The sequence below is a fragment of the Aythya fuligula genome, chromosome 5 (assembly GCF_009819795.1).
Source record: "Aythya fuligula isolate bAytFul2 chromosome 5, bAytFul2.pri, whole genome shotgun sequence".
NCBI classification, from domain to species: Eukaryota; Metazoa; Chordata; class Aves; order Anseriformes; family Anatidae; genus Aythya; species Aythya fuligula.
Genome location: NC_045563.1, coordinates 24,048,016 through 24,063,238, shown reverse-complemented (window position 1 = coordinate 24,063,238; position 15,223 = coordinate 24,048,016). Strand labels below are relative to the sequence as shown.

General features: G+C 37.4%; 1 protein-coding gene across 1 annotated transcript; it reads left to right on the top strand.

The window, feature by feature from the left end:
* The first annotated feature begins 729 nt into the window (after nt 1-729).
* Nucleotides 730-14,830, top strand: MBIP (MAP3K12 binding inhibitory protein 1). Its single transcript, XM_032188789.1, has 9 exons — nt 730-858; nt 3,750-3,869; nt 5,596-5,817; nt 5,911-6,007; nt 7,494-7,559; nt 8,755-8,907; nt 11,327-11,424; nt 12,771-12,809; nt 13,901-14,830. The coding sequence occupies exons 1-9, from the start codon at nt 730-732 to the stop codon at nt 14,006-14,008; spliced, it is 1,032 nt and encodes a 343-aa protein (XP_032044680.1). The 3' UTR covers nt 14,009-14,830.
* Nucleotides 14,831-15,223: the final 393 nt, after the last annotated feature.

The window sequence follows — 15,223 nt, the reverse complement described above, 5'->3', positions numbered from 1 at the left end:
CACGGAGGGGAGTCCACACCACTGGCTGAACACACATTGTGCAAAAACTGAGATGGTCTTCTATCTGTGTGGCAACGGACCTGAGCTGAGAACAGCTTAAAGGTCCCAGGGAAGCGTAAGAGAGGAGCAAAAGCTGCGCTAGCTTGTTATAGGACAAGAAGGAATGGACTAACAGTGCACCAGGGGAGGTTCAGGTTGGAAATGAGGAGACATTTCTTCTCAGAAAGAGCAGTCAGGCATGGTGCTTAGGGAAATGGGGCCACGGTTTAAGGGTTGATATCAGTGGTAGGGGGATGTTTGGACGAGATGATCTTGGAGGGCTTTTCCAACCTTTATGGTTCTAGGGTTCTCAGTCTCCTCAGACTTGGGGAACCCATATGCTCAACATGCTGGGAAGTGGGACACCGCAGGGTGGGCACACAGGTGTCCTTCCTTCCCTGTAGTACAGGGGACCAGAACAGCAAGACCTGCGGCTGCTTCCCCACCGCGGGCCCAGCTGCCCCAACCTCAGCCCTCTCAGAGCTGGGCACTGCGTCCCTGGCCCAGGAGCCCCGCGTCGCCCGGTCCCCCTCAGCACCGCCCGGATCAGCAGCGCAGCCCTCGATTGGCTGCCGCTACCGTCCATCACTCGCAGGGGCGGGGCCGGCGGCAGGGCCACCCGAGGCGTTCGTCATCGCTCAGCGACGCCGGGGACGGCTCTGGCGGCGGGGCCCGGCCCGGCCCGGTGTCATGGCGGCGGCGGCGGCAGCGCCCAGCCCGCTCCAGCCCGGCGACTGCGCTCCGGGGGCCGGCGCCGACCTGGCGGCCTCGGAGGTGGCGAGCAGCGCCCTGCGCTCCGTGGTGGGGCTGGCGGGGCAGGTGAGTGAGGGGCGGGCCGGGGGAGGGGGATCCCCTGGCGCCGAGAGCTTTGGGGTTTGGCGGACAGCCGGGTGCTGCCTAGTAGCGGTCTCTTAAAAATCGAACATTCTGAGTTGAAATGCTACCGAAGAGTCACTGTGGGTTGAATGACAATAAACGATTGGGAGCTTGATCTGGGCGTTGATGTAATAATGTATAATCAGGCACAAAGTGCTTAAGAGTGGCTTTGCTCCGTGGTACGTTAGGTTGAATCACCTGTTTCAGGTTTCAGTGGTACTGAATTATTTAGTAGATGTGAGAGTAGTGATGGGAGGCCCTTATCACAGTCATTTAGGTTGGATGGGACCTCTGGAGAGCATCTGGTCCAACCCCCCTGCGCAAGCAGGAACACCTAGAGCAGGTTGCCAATGCCTACGTTCAGAGAAGGTTTCAGTAACAACTTAATCATTACCCTAAATAATTTACAGATTAAATCCTTTTCTACTGTGGAAGCATGTAAGCGGTTCTGTGAAGGCAGTAGAAGCAAGCTCAGGCTCCTGAAATTAGATAGTGGTTTGAAGGTTTGGGGCAATAAAACAGTTTCATGTTAGAATTGCTACATCCCTTCAGTTGAGCAGCAGTAGTTATGGTGTAGAAAGAAATTGTCATTATTGGTGTCTGAAGTGTTTTCTTTCCATGACAATATAAACAATCCCATTTTACTGTACTCTGCATTGAACTATGAGCAGGTAGGGTTTGGTTGGCCTATCTTAGCTGAAGAGAGTTTTAATTGCCCACTCATGATTTTGTCCTGTTGTCCAGTTACACTTGTCTGCCAGCACTTGAGTTCTGTTAGATTTAACCGTGGTGTTTTACTAGCTTACCCACCCTAGTAATCCATCTTGCACTTTTGACTAAAGTTGCTGGTCTCTTTCTCCCTTGTCTAGAGAGGTGGAACACATGCCAAGCCTATCACAGTGGCTTAAGTTAGATTTGTGCTAACCACTTGCACTGTAAACAGGAATCATTCTGGCATAGGATTTTTATTTACTAGAGCAGTGACTTGCAGCAGTGACTAGGAGATCTGGGGATAACAACTCTTAAAACCAAGATGACTGCCAAGTTCTTTAAGCCCCGAGTGATAATTAGTGTCATTCATAAAAACAATTTCAAAGGGCTGAAATAACTTACATTCTTGTAGATTGCTACAGAAGAGACTGTGCAGCTGTAAACCTACGAAGGCTTTGAAGTTATCAAATCACAGAATTTATAAGGCTGCTTTTCACAGTTCTTATAGGTAGAAGGATGTGAAACAATGAGAAAACTAACTGCACTGTATTTGAAACATGTTTGGTTGCAAGAGGGGTTTATTCTTTATTTAAAAACTGTTTATCTAAAATATATACCTAGCCAGATAAAAACATGGTATGATCAATTGCTATTTTGTAGTGCATAGAAAAAAAAATGCAAGTTTGTTCACTATTCCACTAGTGGTGTTTTTTTTTGTTTTGTTTTTGTTTTGGCCTCTAAAGGTCAGTAGATCTCCCATCTCTTTTACTATGTAGTTGATTTGGATTCTAACACTGGATTTAACGAGGCTGTTCTTTGACTAAAGAGTGAAGGTTCAGGACTGGAGGTCCTTTACGTACAAAGTTATTATGCTGCTGCCTGGTTTTGAAACTAATGTAGAGCACTATAGTATTCCATTAACTTTCCTTCAGTGTAATGGAAGCATTCTCGTGTTTATTTCCACTGTTTCCTAATGTGCTGAGCTGTGGATTCAGGAAACAAGTACATACACGTGTGTGTATCCATAATATTTGATACTGTTTGAAGTAGCCATTTTTAGACCACATATTAAAGGTCAATTTCATCATCTGCCTGAATTTTTTAATTTTTTTTACATATACAAATGTGCAGACTTGTGAATTCTGCATCTGAAACAGGGTACCTGTAGGTCCTGCTGATTTTAAACAAGAGTTTTATATGTATTTATAAACTGGGAGATCACTTGGGGGTTGTCTGGTTGGAAAGCAACCTGCTTGGCTTAGGAAAATGAAAGTGTTGGTCATTTCCAGATTTTGTGAGAAGAGCTTTAGTGTAACAAATAATGACAAGTGTGTGTGTGTAAGTACATAATTCATTAGTGATTATTAACAATCAGCTTTGCATTAAGAACTCAGATTTTATTTTTGGCTTATAGCATACAACTTCAGATTCCCTACATGTATTTCTCTTTATTGTTTTGGGAGTTAAGTGCTGCCATTCCTCAGCAAAGACAACAGCATTGTTATTTTGTTCTGAACGTGTATAAAGGAAAACTGTGATTTAGAAATAGGTTTGGCAGTTGTGCTGTATAGTCTAGAGTTTGTTTGATTTTGTAAAGACTTTAACGCTGGTAATCTCAATGTAAAGCCTGCTTTGGATTAGCAACAAGTACAAACGATGCAGCATCAAGACCTTGTTCGCACAGGCTGATATATAGTCTTGCACATTTAAGAATAAAATACATGAGTTTACAGGGTGCTGCCGCACTGGGTGCATGTTTCTTCCTATCGCTGGTTCTGTCATCTTTTAAAAAAAGATTTGAGTGATTAACAAAAACAGCACGTTTTAGTACAAGGATTAATTGAATAGAGAATTGACCAAAGTTAAAGCTCAAATTAACACAGTGAAATTGTGATTAGGTAGTTAGGATTTTCTATTTTTTTTAACATACTCCACAAATACTAGTTTACTTTGAAAATGGCAGCTGTTTGAATTATAATTAATGTCAAACCTATCCCCTGTAACCACATAAAATGGGATCTATATGAGATTGAGTGTAATTGTTGTCCTGTAGAACTCATGTATATTTTTGTGACATTAATACAACATACTTTTTTTGTGGTGTTTCTTTTGCTCTGTTGAAGCTTAACCTTGGAGATGATATCGTGAAAGTTGTAATCGACTGGAGCAAGCTTCAAAGCACATCAGCACTTCAGCCAACATTGCTCTTTAGTGCGCTTCAGCAGCATATTTTATGTTTGCAGGTAAACATTTCGTTGGATACATTCAACTTGACTAAAGTGGACAAAAACTGGATGTAGTTACATTATCTAAACTGTAAAATTTTAGTTGTTTTGATCTTATTGCTATGTTCAACAAAAAAAAGGTTCACAAGTATTATACACTTGAGATCCTGGTATGCTTCATAGGTATTCGCAGATTTTTCAGATTAGTGGTGGGAATAGCCACTGTAGGTGAGCAGGCTGAATAAATGCAGCCTCATTGATTTCTAGACTTGCATTGTAAATGTGATACATTTCCATCTATGGTGGGTTATAATTAAGCAATAAGACACGGCAGGTGTGTGTCATGCTATGATAATGATTCCATGCGTTGGGTGAGTTTTGAGGCTCATGGAGTGCTTTCAGTGGTTCAAGAAGTGGCATTATCCCAGCATGACACATCCTGGAGTGTCTTACTGCAATTAAATATATTTTCAGCGTAGGGTTTTTTTTTTTTTTAAGAGTAATTTCTTTGACATTAATGTCTCATCTTGCCAAGTAGCCAGTCACCATTACTGTCATTTCTTTTGACTGTTTGAAACTTTCCAACCCTGTCAAAAGTATCTAGAATTCAGTTGTATGGTGGAGAGGGTGTGTTCAGCTGGTAACTGAACAGTGTTTTGACCTTGACAGTCAATGTGTCAAAGGTGGGGATTTGAATATCTGTTTTCCTTTCAGCTAGTCAATGAATTATTTCAAGTATGTAGTTTTGAGAGGGTGGAAAAAAAAAAAAAAGAAGTTTCTGTATTTGCTTCTCTCCAAGTATAACAAAAAACCTTCATGTTTCCCAGACATAAGAAGTCTTTGGTGGAATAAATACAAAGAAAAAATAAGCAAGTTAAATAAAAATACAAATTACTTGTGGTGTTATTACAGTCAAATGGAGAAATATGATTCCATTTCAGGAAATGACTAGCAAAAATCATGTTGTGGTTAAAAATAAATAAATGAGTTGTGGATTTCCAGAGGGAAAAGAAATGCTAAAATTTAGATTAGATGAAACTGGTAAAAACAAAAAAAAAAAAAGGGGGGGGGGGTATGTGACTTTTCTATATACAGCAAGGTCTTGTTTTACATCACATGTAAGAGTTACTGCAGTAGAATAATAAGCATTTATTTTGCTGCTACAAATGTAAGTGCATTCTCTCATTTAATTTCATGACCTAAGTAGATAATCAACCATGTCAAGAAAAGCATGTGCTCTGGATAATACCTATATATTTTATGTCTGTGTTCTCTCATTCACTTCGGCAACTGCAGTTTCAAGTGGAGAATGTAGTGCTGTGGTGATAAAGTAAAGGCTTTACAGTGTGAAAGCATTAGCTTTCGTGTTAAGAAGGAAAAATACTAAGCCTTACTGTTCTGAGTAGGCATTTGAATGACATGTTAATTAAGTGGCATTGGTGCCAACGATTGAAGCTTTGATTTAGCTACCAACAGATGAGTAGCAGACAGATTTTCTCAGAAATTTGGGAGTTTCCCTATACAAACCTCTAAAAGACGCAGGTCAAGAAGGCCAAAATCATGATGTGTGTAGTATTTCTAACTATAGATTTTTATTTTTATTTTAATTACCGTTCTCTGTCGGAGGCAGATGTTACAATTACTGAAATTATTTCAGTTGGTCTGTTTCAGAAATTATAATAATAATAGACTTTTTTTTCTTTTTTTTTCCCTTTAACTATAACATACCATTTTCTTTGTTCAGCCTCTTTTAGAAAAACTCCAGCCATTGATTAAAGAGGAAGGTATAGGTCATGTTGAACCTGCAGGTAAAACAGAAGGCCAAACTTGTGAAACAAATTTAAACATTTATGATGATAACTCTCATACTGAAGAAAAGTATGCAAGTTATGACTTGGGAGATCTGAAGGATGCTCATATTAATTTTGATCCAGAGGTGGTCCAAATAAAAGCTGGAAAAGCAGAAGTAAGTGATTTGCCTAAATAAATAAATAAATAAATCTAGATTCTAAATTTAAAGAATGACGGAGATACATGCCATCATGTTTATTACCTACAGATTGACAGGCGGATATCAGCCTTCATCGAGAGGAAACAAGCTGAGATCAATGAAAATAATGTCAGGGAATTTTGCAATGTTATTGATTGTAATCAAGGTAACTGGCTGGCCAGACTTTCATCTTCATAGCAATTTAAGTTTTTTTATTATTGTTTTTATTATTTTTTTAAGATAACATTATATATTTAAAACAGAACTTTATTTTAAGAGTAACTTTTCTTTAAAGTTAAGAACATGCACGTGCACTGTAGATGCTGCCGGATGGACCAAAAAAACAAAAATTATTATTTACTGGATGACAATGTTTAATGGATTCCATACAGAAAGATTACAGATATTACTGTGTTTGCTTTAAGAACTGTGATATTAAATCAGATGATTTTTGCAGCTGTTGTTCTCAGTGTTTTAGCTAGATGTTCCTTCCAAAGTTAACAGAATCACAATACGGAAATGTCTTGGGAATGGCATATTTGAAGTTGAAGTTAATTTAATGCTAGTTGAAGTATTACAAAGAAATATTTTTTTAATCATTGTGAATTGCAAGCTACTTAGAATAACTAACTCTTGTATTTCGATGTATCTCATGCTATTGGTATTTTTAATATACCACCTTGCACAATTGACCAGTCTTAAATCCATCTGTTAGGCTGGATCCCATTAGCACAGACAGTGTCTGTGTAACCAAATGCATCTTAACAGTGAAGACACTTACGTATATAAAAGTAGTAAAGAGACATAGATTTTCTATGTAACTGTGAACCCAGATGTGCATTGTCTCTGTGATGTACTTAATGCTTTTAGATAGAGATCAAAGCGTATTGTTCCACAAGTTTTACATGAAGAGAGTTTAACTCTTTGAATACTAGTTGGAATGAAAATGACATCTACAGTCTAGTAGGAGATGCTAGCTGGTAATATACTGCTTCCTAAAATTATTAATTAAGTACAGAAGAAATGACAAGATCTTCCTTTGTATGTTCAACCATAATAAAATACTTGTAAACCTTTGGTGTATATGAACAGATATTTAAATATAAACATTTGAATAAATCAAGATGGCCTATACAGTAGGTTTTTACAGCTAAGCAAATTAAAGAAGTCACAGGCATCAGAATAAATGCAGGAAGATGAAAATAGGATTCTGATGAGTAAATTAAGCCAGTCCAAAATATGAGGAAAAAAGTTTCAAGAAACGACATAAAAACAGAACAGCAATGGTAAGCAAGGAAAGGACTTCTGTGCAGGAAGAAAGAAACAAGTTAGAAGAGTGCAGTGACAATTTTTTGTTTGTTTGTTTTCTTAAAAAAAAAAAATTGGTCCTCTGTGTGTGTGTATATGCACACACACACACATATATATGTGCATACATTCGTATAAGTGACTTCTCCAGTTAAACCATCTGATCCATGCAAGTGTGTGAAATTATTCATGAGCAAATGTTTGTGGAATGAATGAATTATTTCTGATGTTTTTGTTGTAAAAATTTTAATTAGATTTGTTAAAGTCTCTAAACTGATATTTAAAATTATAAATACACAATCAGGATTTCACTCTTTTCATTATTGTTACTATTATTTATTTAGAAAATAGCTGTGCCAGAACAGATGCAATTTTCACACCTTATCCTGGATTTAAAAGCCATATAAAGGGTAAGCAACTATTTTAATACCCATTTATTAAGAAAGTCAAGATAGAACAGTACTGATAAATTTTGGCTTAGAATCTTTTTATAGAGTGCTTAAAAATGGAAACTTAACAAATTAATTTATGACTGTAACGAATACTTCTAGATCTTCCCTTGCTTCTCCAAGGTTTTCAATCCCATAACTTCCTCACTAGACTACTGGTTTTGCACTGAATACCAAAACAAAGTAGCCTGTTATCATTGTCTGATAGCAAAGATGCAAAATATAAAGCATGACAGGGAAGCTGTAAGATTCGTTGCAATTTTTTTCTAAGGTGAAACCAGCAGTCCAGTTAAGGAATTGACATTATTAAAAAAAAAAAAAAAAAATCTCTTATTTTCCATTAATCAGTGTAATTATATTGAGTTAGAAAATAATTTGGGGATATGGTGAAAGTTCTGAGACAAATTTATGGGAAGTGACAGGTTGGAGAACAAAGTTACCATGGCACTATCTTTTGTAAAAGATTAAATAGTGTAGAAATGATTATCCAGCAAAAGTTATTTATAAAAGATTGCTTGTACACAGGTTACTCAGGTATTAAAACAAAATCCAAGAATGGAAGTAATCCTCTCTTCCATTTTTGAGAAACTCAGAAAAATTCTGTGGAGCACAATGCTAGGTATAAGCATTAAAAAGTCTCATGAGCAAGTGGATGGGGAAGTGAGTTAAAGCTAAGGATCTTTAAGAACTTCTCTCAGTAGTTTTTTTTTTTTTTTTTTTTTTTAACTGACAGTGCTTCTGGTCGTACATCTTCCCTCAACTGCATGTACTTTTGGTGCTTTCTGTAATACTAGGTCTGGCGTCTTTGCATTCACAACAGTTCACACATGCAACTACTGACAGATACCTATTTTTCTGCTATTCATCTGCAGCTGATGACAAATTCTTCATACTGCCATTCTGCATGAATGCATGATTGTTTTTCCTTTGCAAATATAAACTGCTAATTTTTTTGTTTAGTTACTCATATATAAAAATAAGGACCTTTGATCTCAGTGTGTGAGGAACCCTTCAAATATGACAGTTGTGAAATAGATTTAACACAGCTTTTCACATTTTAATGGCATATTAATTGTTTAACAATAATTTTTGTTTTAACTACACATATGTTGATGTTTCATGTGCATATGTGTTAAATTTCTTTCTCTTTACCTAGTTTCTAGGGTAGTAAATACATATGGGCCTCAGACTAGATTTGAAGGAGCACATGGGTCCAGTCATAAAGCCAGTGTACCCATTCATGATTGTGGAAACCAAGCTGTTGAGGAGAGATTGCAAAATATTGAAGCACACTTACGGTTACAAACAGGTTTGTACTACATTTTAATTTTGACATTGGTGTGCCAGTTTTTACTACGGTTAGTACTGTACTAAAAATGGGCAAGTCTATAAGCTCTGTGAATGTAAAAGCAGTGGGCTAGATCCACTAAAGAGTTTAGTCCCTCCAAGTACTACAATCTAATATTTAGGATCTTATGTGCAAAATGGAATCCAGATTTATGTCCAGACTAGGTTGCTGAGTTAATAAATTTAAGCTTCAAGTGGTAGCCAAGGAGAGAGAAGTACTTCAGTGGGATTTAAAACAGTCTGGAATTTGGACAGAGGTTCTCCACAGCCATTGCAGCCCTTCTGCCTTCTACCTGTTGAAAAGGAAAAGCTGAGGTCAGGACTCAGTCTTGCTTTGTGGACAACCTGTGGGTTCTGGATAGGATGAATCAAAAACACCACCTGAGACCTTTTCCTAAAAGTGGATGATTCATGAAATTTGGTTATCTGAGAGGCTTGTGATAGTCCATTTCCTAGAACGTGTGAAGCTCCTTGTCACTAATTTCCTTTAGCCATACGGACATGAGCCTACACCTTTCACTAAAATAAATGCTCTAGCCACCACGCTACTGATTTCTTAAATGTAGCTCATCCCAGCCCCGTTTTCTAGAATTCAAATCCATAAAGTACTCATCCAGGAGGAATCTGTATTTTTCTTGAAGGTGTTTTCAAAACAGAGTAGAAATCCAGATCCTTACCTCTTAATGTGAATGTTGTACACTTCACACTGCAGGCACATGCTGACTTTTTTGTCTTTTAAATAACTGAATAGATGCCACCTCATTCTCTAGAATATAGTGAATAGTGACTAGACCACTGGATTCCTGTGAATGCATACTGCATCAGTCTTGAGGCAGAGAGGAGAGTAGATGCTCCTTGATACTGTTGAGGCAACAGTCAGAGCTTGATGCTTAGCTGCGCTTCCTCAAAAATAATTTTTTTGTGCGTGCAGAAATAGAATTTGCAAGTGGCTGCTGGGCATTAAAGCTACAAATGTAGTAGCTTTGGAGTTAATGCATATCAGGGATAGGTAAGGAGGGATCCTTGCCTCGAGGTTGTGCCTACAAGAGATGGCATAATTTTATTTGAAAGAATGAATCAGCTAAAATACAGTATAGGGGTGAAGAGGATGAAAGTGTGCAATTCCAGCTCAGCTCCTGTCCAAATCAGCATTTCTGGGAAAGGCTGTGAGATAACTTGTTACTTCCCCAGCAGCTGTGCAAAAAGTATTCATTTAAGCAGGTAACCTACCTCAGCTAACTACTCCCTAGCTTTAATTTATGATGACTGAGAGTTGTTCTTGACTTACTAGTTGTTTTTCAGAACTATTTCTTTTAGTGCTAGTACTGTCCTTTGCTCTTTAAATTAAGGGCCAGCAATATTAAGAAGAACAAGAGGTTTGCTGAATTTAATTAGTAGCGGTTGAGTGATGAATAGAATAGAGAGCAGAACAGAGGGAGAAGGTACCTAAAAAATTGTCTGTTTGAAGCAAGGAAATAGATGAATGGCAAAAAAGAAAGAATTCAACAACATTAGTGCTTCTTTCAGTAGTTGGTGGAACAGAACTGTCTTATATAACAGACCTAGAAAGAAACAGAAAGGGGTGTCAAGAGAAGAAGAAAAAGCTTACAAAGGCCTTGATTGTCGCTACTGATCAGAACCAATTCCAATTGGAATACCCAATAGTTCTGTTAAACAGTGATTTCAGTTTATAGAATACTATGGAGCATAAATGAGATGCTTTCTAAAGGTGATCTTTTGATCACTTCTGTTATGTGGGGAAACAAGCCCAGGCTTCTGTAATATAGCTGTCAACAGCAAGTGGGTTTAGGTGGTGGTGTTTTTTGTTTGTTTGTTTTAAATTTCTGTTACTCCATTCTCCATACACATTTCCCACTCCTACTTCTCCCATCCATACCCAGGCAAATGTTGTTCTTTGTCAATCACAACTCATACTTCTTCTCTATCCTCTCTGATGATTGGTGGAGATAGGCTTCCTTCACTTCAGTCTTACATATCAAAGCTGAATTGATGTGTGGCTTGCCATCCTGTCTGCACCCTCCTCTTGCCACTGTCTGTTTTGAGGTGGCATCTGGCACGTTTGGCATTGTGAAAGTGATCATTTGTTGTTCCAGGGACCTTCTGAGACATTCTTTCAACCATGTGTATAAAGTTGTCTGTTGCCTTCATGGATTGTACTGGCTTACCAACGAGGTTTTATTGTGATTTATGTTAATTACATTTCCCTTTTATTTTCCCAGCCACTCATTTTGTTCCAGCTGCTGGTTGGTAGCAGGACTCAAAGTCAAAACTTGCAGTCTTTTAATTAAAAAAAAAGCTATTCAAGTGCTTTTCCTGATTTTTTTTTTTAATTTTTTTTTCATTCGTACTGATATATTTAGGTGGTCCTGTACCAAAAGATATTTATCAGAGAATTAAGAAGCTTGAAGATAAAATCCTTGAGCTGGAAGGACTATCTCCTGAATATTTTCAATCTGTAGTAAGAAATTCTCTCATTCTTTTACTATACCTAAATGGATTTTGGGCTTCTGTGCTTAAATGTTTGATGTACAGAAAAATAATGGGTAGACAGCTCTGGCTTGATACAATAGTTATATTTCATGGGGACAATTTCCGTAAGGTCGTATTTCTGCCTCATTTCTCATTTGAAAGAAAACAGTTTTTGTTTGAAAAAAATAAATGTAGCTACCTGAGCTTAACTAATTTGTAAGAACTATTTTATAGAGGATGGATTTTTTTTTTGTCCCCTTAAAATATGAAGTGTTTCTGATGACAAGAAAATTGACTAAAGTTTAGATCTTCATACAAATCATTAATGGCTTAAAAAATCAGCTGCAATTCTTTGGGCTTCTGTACATGATCTGATTACTAAAGATCAGGTATATAAAATAGTTGTTCTAGTACGATGAGAGGGTAAACCACTTGTCTTGTTTTGTATGATTCTATGACTCCAGTTTCTTTGTTGCTGGTTTCCAGGCTGAGTTCTGTCTGTTTCTGAATAGTAGGTTCTATCCTTCATTCACCAGTGGAGATTAGAGCAAGAGAACAGTAGTGTTTTCTACATGAGGTTCTGCTTGGCTGCAGAAATTTTTGATCTGGTATCTTGCTCTTCCTTCTTTCCTTATGTAATAATCAATAAGAAAGTTTCTGTTGATCATACTTGAATTTACATATTCTCCCTTGAGACCAGCCAAAGAAGAGTCAGCATTGAAAAGTCAACAGCAATAATACCATTCTTTTTCACTTTTTCCCATGGTAGAGACCAATAAAGTCATTTTTCTGTAAGGTTATTCCTTCAAGTTCTTGTAAACTAGACGTTAAAAAACATGTACTTTCATATGCTGAAATTCCCTTGGAAAATACTTTATGATCATCTCTATTATGGGGACCAGGGTGGGGGGGTTACTGAGGCAAGATTAGTATTGTGGAGTAATTAGCTTTTTTTTTTTTTTGTCCAAAGTTTACTTAAATATTGGTGTGGATACAAGAAAATCTTAGAGAGAAAAATATTGATGGTTTCAAAAGCTGGATATTGATTTTTGTTTTTACTGAAAGAAGCTCCAGTTAAGTTGTTGGTGAATATGTTGACTGCCAAGCACAGAGAAGTTTCAACAACTTCTGACTGCTCTCCAGTGGTATTTCTCATGGTCCAGAGTACACTTAATCATAAAAAGGTTTCTTTAACTCATGGAATGGTAGTCACAATTCTTTCTGTACTTTTAAGACTCTTGTCAGCATAGTTACAGGCTCTGTAGATTTCAGCATTACTTATCTGAACTCTGTCAACTCAACATTAAGACTGTTTTGATTATGTTTTTTCTTTAGAGCTGTTCTGGCAAGAGGAGAAAGGTTCAACCTCCGCATGTAAGTGTTGTTAACTTTTGTTTACCTTCAGTTTAGGATGTTTTGAGAGAGAATTAATCAGAAGTTCTACCAAGCAAATGTCTGACTTCACAAAAATAGCTGCATTATTGTGGGCTAGTTTGCTGCTAAAGAAAGGGCAGGATAGAGAAAAAGTTAATGGATGACAGTGAAACGAGCCTTCTGCAAGTCTGTACTAGGGTGGGTTACTTGTTGTTTTCAACAATTAGAAAGATGATGGAATAAAATAACTCTATAATAGATGCTAATCATGCTGGGGGTAACAAGCAGTTCGTGAATTCTAATCACCTTCCTAGTAATTTTTTTTTAATTACTTTATCAGTTTATTAAGAGACGATAAAAATGGAAATTGCTGTCTCAGCAGAAGTGTTGCAGCAAGACCTGACATTATAGGAGATAGAAAGTTAAGTCAGTGAGCCTTGCTATTTTCATACCAGTATCACATCAGAGAATACATTAACACAAGAGGGAATTTCTCCATAGTGAAAATGGTACCATAACTGCCACAGTCTGCTGCTAGTCATGCTTGAAGACAGATGACTGGGGAGAACACTTACAAAGGAATGTGAGCCATATAAGGCTTGAGGAAGTAGGCTTACTTGCACCAGAAAAAAACTTCTGTAGGGTAAAATATTTTTAAGAAATTGATGACCTTTTTTTCTTATGTAAAAGGTGGTCAACAACCATGTCACTTCGCATGGACACAGAGGAAATTGATGGGGGAAAAAAAACAAACCACACAACAAAACTTGAGTTGTAAAGCTCTGTTCTTTGAGCTCTAGGTAGTCTGCTCCAATGTTTTACCATCAAAGGGTTTTATTTATTTATTTTTTGATTAACAGATCAAGCATCTAATGGAAATAGCATGGATATATTGATCCATGATTAGGACTGTCAGTTTCTTTCAAGTTTATTATTTTCTTTTTTTAGAGAGAGGCAAGATTCACACAATTTTTCAAAAGTATTTCTGTCATTTAGTGCAATATGCAATGACCTCAAGTATCAAATGCTAGGCCACTACTCTAGCAGTTACAAGATGTAAATAATTACTTTTTATTTTGTTCTTTTAGCAGAACTATTCGTTGGCTGAACTTGATGAAAAGATCAATGCTATAAAACAGGCATTACTGAGGAAAACGAAGGAAAGCAAGTGCAAGGAGGCTGAGCGGCTTCTTCGATAATTCAAAAAAAGTCTTTTCAGAATCTTCATCATGCTTCACACAAACCCAAACCATAGGACCTGAGTAGTGTTCATCAAAGACTTTAGCAATGAAAACAAAGCATGCATATATAAGCTCATTTTGGATGATTTTGAAAGCTTGCTTTCAGAAGAACTCATTTAAAAACAATCTTATGAATGAAACAGTTACTTTAAAATGAAGAATGTTTTAGGAATAGCATTCTAATATTCTGTTCCCTTCTGTTATAAAGGAGGATTGCAGTATTGTTCTTATGTGGAAAGTCTTAACCTCCATACAAAAGCTACACTTCACATGTAATTCTTGGTGATTGAGTATTCAAAAGGGCTGTCTTTTGAATATTTTTCATGTAAGTAGTTTGCAGAGACTTGTGAAATAAAATGAAATGCTTCCTCATAAGTAAACTGTCTTAGTAGGGGAAAAAAGGTATTACAAAATTTGCAGTATGCATATTTACCTGCATTTTTTGCCATATTTGTCACTGTTTTCATAGCTGTTAGAAAAGCAGCAAATTGCATTTTTGGCATATTTAAAATGGAAAGATGGTTACAGAAATCCTGCCTGTGTAAATAGAGAGACAACTGTTTTTTCAGTCCCTCATTGCCCTTTAAGAATTAAACCTTCGTACCCTGCTAACAACCTAACTTTGTTCAGTTGCTAACTTGAACTAACTGTTCAAGAGGAGGTTCTGAGGAGCTGCTAGAAGGCACCAGATTCCTTTTCTTCCATAAGCATGTTTGTATCACTGAAGAATCATGGATGCTAGGTGTATAGTTTATATTAAAAATCAGACCTTTGACCACATGTGATTATTGTTGCTTATTTGTTTTTACTGTTGTACTATTGATGACCCTTTATCAGTTGCTGTGGCAGGTGTTAAGAACAGCACTGACTGGACCATCCTGCCCTTTGAAGAGTAGCTAGCATCTTCTGTGATTCAGTGCTTTTATCTAGAGTAAGATCTGTTGTAGCAAATGCACATATTGCTTCTCCGTTGGTGAATCAACAAAGGTGGGTAAGTAAGCTGACTGAGGTCTAGTCCCAGCTTTAGGAAAGAAAACAGTATGACAGTTATCTGTTCAGATCCTTAATGTCCACAGAAGATATTGCCCCAGGCAGTCATGACTGCATCAAATACAACAGCAGGTAAAAAGAGGTACTTTCACAGTTTTAAGACTGGGACCTGCCTGTGCATAA

Bases quoted from the DNA above. Each gene is read 5' to 3' on its own strand.
- MBIP (XM_032188789.1), top strand. From the start codon at position 730: ATGGCGGCGGCGGCGGCAGCGCCCAGCCCGCTCCAGCCCGGCGACTGC. The intron at 3,870-5,595 runs GTAAACATTTCG...TTCTTTGTTCAG, and splicing joins AGCATATTTTATGTTTGCAG to CCTCTTTTAGAAAAACTCCA. The intron at 6,008-7,493 runs GTAACTGGCTGG...TTATTTATTTAG, and splicing joins TGTTATTGATTGTAATCAAG to AAAATAGCTGTGCCAGAACA.